General features: G+C 30.1%; 1 protein-coding gene across 1 annotated transcript; it reads right to left on the bottom strand.

Annotated features, from left to right (window-relative positions):
• Positions 1-1,458: 1,458 nt before the first annotated feature.
• LOC123221756 lies at positions 1,459-2,656 on the bottom strand. The gene is made up of 2 exons (XM_044644661.1): positions 2,294-2,656; positions 1,459-1,911 (listed from the first exon to the last, which is right to left on the bottom strand). Exons 1-2 carry the CDS (start codon positions 2,528-2,530, stop codon positions 1,567-1,569), a joined length of 582 nt encoding a protein of 193 aa, XP_044500596.1. The 5' UTR covers positions 2,531-2,656; the 3' UTR covers positions 1,459-1,566.
• Between the last annotated feature and the right edge of the window lie 1,000 nt (positions 2,657-3,656).

Here is a 3,656-nt window from a genome sequence, read left to right as displayed (position 1 = left end):
TTTCAAATTTAAAAGTGGAAAATCGTTGCTTCATCAAAGTTTAAGAAAGAAATAACCATTCGACTCATTTTTTTAAGTGATAAAAGAGAAAAATTATTTTTAAATATAAAATTTAATCAAATCTGCATATATTACTAATAATAGTTTGTAAGTAAATTTAATTCCATTCTATAGCACCCAGGTGAAAATAAAATAAATTTAGAAATACAGGAGGCAGAGAGCTACATATATACATATTCCCTAGGCCAAATGACTGTTACCTCCCAAGTTTTGATAAAATAAATTTCACTCATTAAATTTGAAAAAGTCATTTTTCACCTATTTGGCAAAATAAACTATTAGTTTTAACAATTAACATGTAACTATTTCATTTTATCCAAATATTATAATAGAGGATATAATTAACTGTCATTTTATTTTTTATGTTTAAGATATTATAACAACACTTCTGTTAGATTGAACTATCAATAAACTGTATTATACAAGTATAAATATTATTTTTTAAAACTTATTAAGAGTAAACAAGTATTTTTTCTATCTTTTTTTGATAAATTATTATATTCACATCACATATTATGAAAATATTTCATAGTCTCAATAGTTTGTTATATAATATGTACATCTCTAATTTATTGTATTTTATTCAATTCTTTAAGGTATAATTTGTCATTTTTAAATAATTAAGGGGCATATTGTAATTTTAAAATTTTCAATTTTCCAATTTTCAAAATTGTCCTGAAAATTTTATTAGCACCCTTACAATCTTTAAAAATTATAATTCATCCTAAACAGGAGAAATTTAATAGGCGGAAGAAAAAGCTTTTTCGACTTTGAAGAATAGGAACGGTCATTTCTTCAAACTTTGGGTGGAACATAGTGATTTCGCCTATTCCTTAAAGTTTCGTGGGTGAAGTGAGATGTTGAACTGATGGTTACCAAGTTACCACACCACTTCACTCACCATTTGATCAGTTGTCAGAATTGAAGTTCCAAATAATAAAAGCTCTATTGTGTCAGCTTAACACCACTCCCAAAGTCTCACAGATCCCCGTATATGACTTATTTCAACTTATGATTTTCTTACTAATTCGGGTATTCAGATCTTATTCTTCCTCTGTGACAACCCCACTCCATTCATACCACCTGCAATTTTTGCTTTGGAAACTGATCACATCTTTCTCACTTTTGCCATCTGATTTGGCACTTCCATCGTTTTCACTCATGCATATCTTCACACTTTCTTTCTTTCAAAAATTTGGATTAACCCAATTCATTATTCAAATAATATATTATTATATAATTTATTCATGTAAACTTCAATAAATATCGTATGGATTCAACCAAACTAACATTTTCATGCACTATCTTTGAGAGTTGAACTGAAAAATCTGTCTAGAATAACTTGTTAAACTTTGCAAGTTCTCTCATGCAAGTACCAAAGCTAATAAATAACAAATCTGTCACTAGAAAAGCTAATTGCATAGATATTATATCTACTCAATTTTCAGTACAACATCAACACTTAATATAGTTCTAATTAACAAGCCTCTATTACATGGTGATCAATTAATTCAGGAGGCTTAAGGTGTTAAGGGCCTTATTGGCAACTGGGTGTTCTGATGGTTGGGTTTGTAAAGTGGGGAGAGAGTGAACATACTTGCAATTAGGGCAAGAAGGGGAGGCTTTTGATAGAATTACAAGAAGATGACAATTTAAACAAGCCAAGGCAACCATGTTGCTGCTTGATGAGGAATTGTTCTTGTTTGAATCATTCAATTTACTGCTTCGCTCCGCACAATTGGAATCGACTGTCGATATGTTCAATTCTAGGTCTAGCTTCTGGTTGTCATTCTCCGGCCAATCCCAGGTCTTTCTCAATGTCTTTCTGTTTAGATAATACATTCTCCCTGACTGCAATATCAACATCCAATATCTCAAATCATTATTTAAGCTCCTTTACAGGACTAATTAGGTGATTTTTGGAGGATCCAAATGTAAGGAAATAAAAGGTCTACAATATAATAAATGAATTTAGAAATTTGTACTACCAAGAGTTACAAAATGAATACTAATATTTGTCACTATATGATTGGACTTTAGGACGTGAAATGGGTCTGACCATCCAGACCAACACATTACTCCTTTATGAGGACGTAAAATTTTTTATATAAACTTAGGATAAATAACAGTAATGCATGAAGAAACTAAGATTAACAGATTCTTATTATTAAGACTGAATTTCATAGAGGCAAATTTGAGAACTGAGCGGGAGAGTGAGAGAGAGAGAGATTACTTGAAGGTCAAGGCATTGTTCCCAATCCAAAGGAAGAGGATTTTTAAGTTGAAGATCAACACTTGGCTGATGAATAGCAGCATCCAGTCCAGACTTGAATAATATTTGATCTGAGAAAAGCTTCCTCTTTCTAGAAGGGTTGTTTTCTGATTCTGACAAAGAACCATTGCCACCACTACTTTTATCAACAACACAAACTGTTGGAGCCAAAGACAGCTCTGTCAATTCCATCACCATTCAAAACTCTACTTTTCTTCTCTTACTGAAACAAAAATGGAGAAAGAAGAGAACCCAGTTGAGGGAACAAACATTTGAAATTTTACTGAATCCGTTTGATTTTATTATGTTGTAGGAGTCATGCAGGAGGGCTTGTCTACTTATGAGGGTTCTTAAATTGGCTTCATCAAACCCCATTAAAAGAAGGGCAGGTTTTGCATTAAAGGTGGCAAGTAGATATCACTTTAATGCATGCCCTAACACCAATTCCTCTTCCGTCAAAACAACATTTAAATTCATAACCTACAATCCACCTTCATGCCAGTTTCTATTAAGTCCATCTTCTTCACAATTCTTAAGAATTTCTCTTCTACTTCTTTGACAAATTAATTACAATATTTCCTATATTTCACCATTTCATGATGGATATAGTAGTGTTGATTTCACTGACAAATTGATGAATTTTATCAAAAAATTTCATTTTTAATTACAAGAATTATGTTATACTTTTACAGGTTTTTTTCTTCTTTATGCTGATGTTGATAGTTACTGTCTTCTCATCTACAAAACTTTCTTCACTCTCAAATAAGGATTTCATGGAATCGATCAGGTGATAATTTAAAATTCAGGTAATTAAAACTTGAATATATAAAACAAATTTAAATCTTAAATGTAATTTGATATGGGGATTAGAAATGTATATTGTTGAGAGAATTTAGAAAGACCTATGTAGCATGGAAACGGAAATGGAAAAACGTGAAAACGCAGAAACAGAAATGTGAAAATACATTTTTTTAAAAATATAGGAAACGGTTATAAGTATGAAAAATATAAGGGTTCTTTTATAAATATCGAATTTTTTATAACAAAAATACATAAACTTATATAGTATAAAAATAAATAATAAAAAAATTAAGAGAAAGAATACTATAAAATAAAATCATTGAACTTATTATAAATTGTTTTTAAGTAAACACATGTAAATATTTAAAGGAAAAGCAACAATATACACCAATCTATATAACATGACAGGGACGAGATGAGTAACACATCGAGTAGTGGAGAGGAGATGAATTCAATATGAGTTTAAAGACATTTCAGGTTTAAAAATGTGAAAGATATGTGTTTAATTGATTTTACAATTTTT

The sequence above is a fragment of the Mangifera indica genome, chromosome 7, assembly GCF_011075055.1.
Source record: "Mangifera indica cultivar Alphonso chromosome 7, CATAS_Mindica_2.1, whole genome shotgun sequence".
Lineage (NCBI taxonomy): Eukaryota > Viridiplantae > Streptophyta > Magnoliopsida > Sapindales > Anacardiaceae > Mangifera > Mangifera indica.
Note: the sequence above shows the minus strand (reverse complement) of the source record. Positions and strands in the feature narration are given on the sequence as shown.

Excerpts from the sequence above, each read along its gene's own strand:
- LOC123221756 (XM_044644661.1), bottom strand. The coding sequence starts at position 2,530 with ATGGTGATGGAATTGACAGAGCTGTCTTTGGCTCCAACAGTTTGTGTT. Across the intron at positions 1,912-2,293 it reads AACAATGCCTTGACCTTCAA|TCAGGGAGAATGTATTATCT; the intron begins GTAATCTCTCTC and ends TTGATATTGCAG.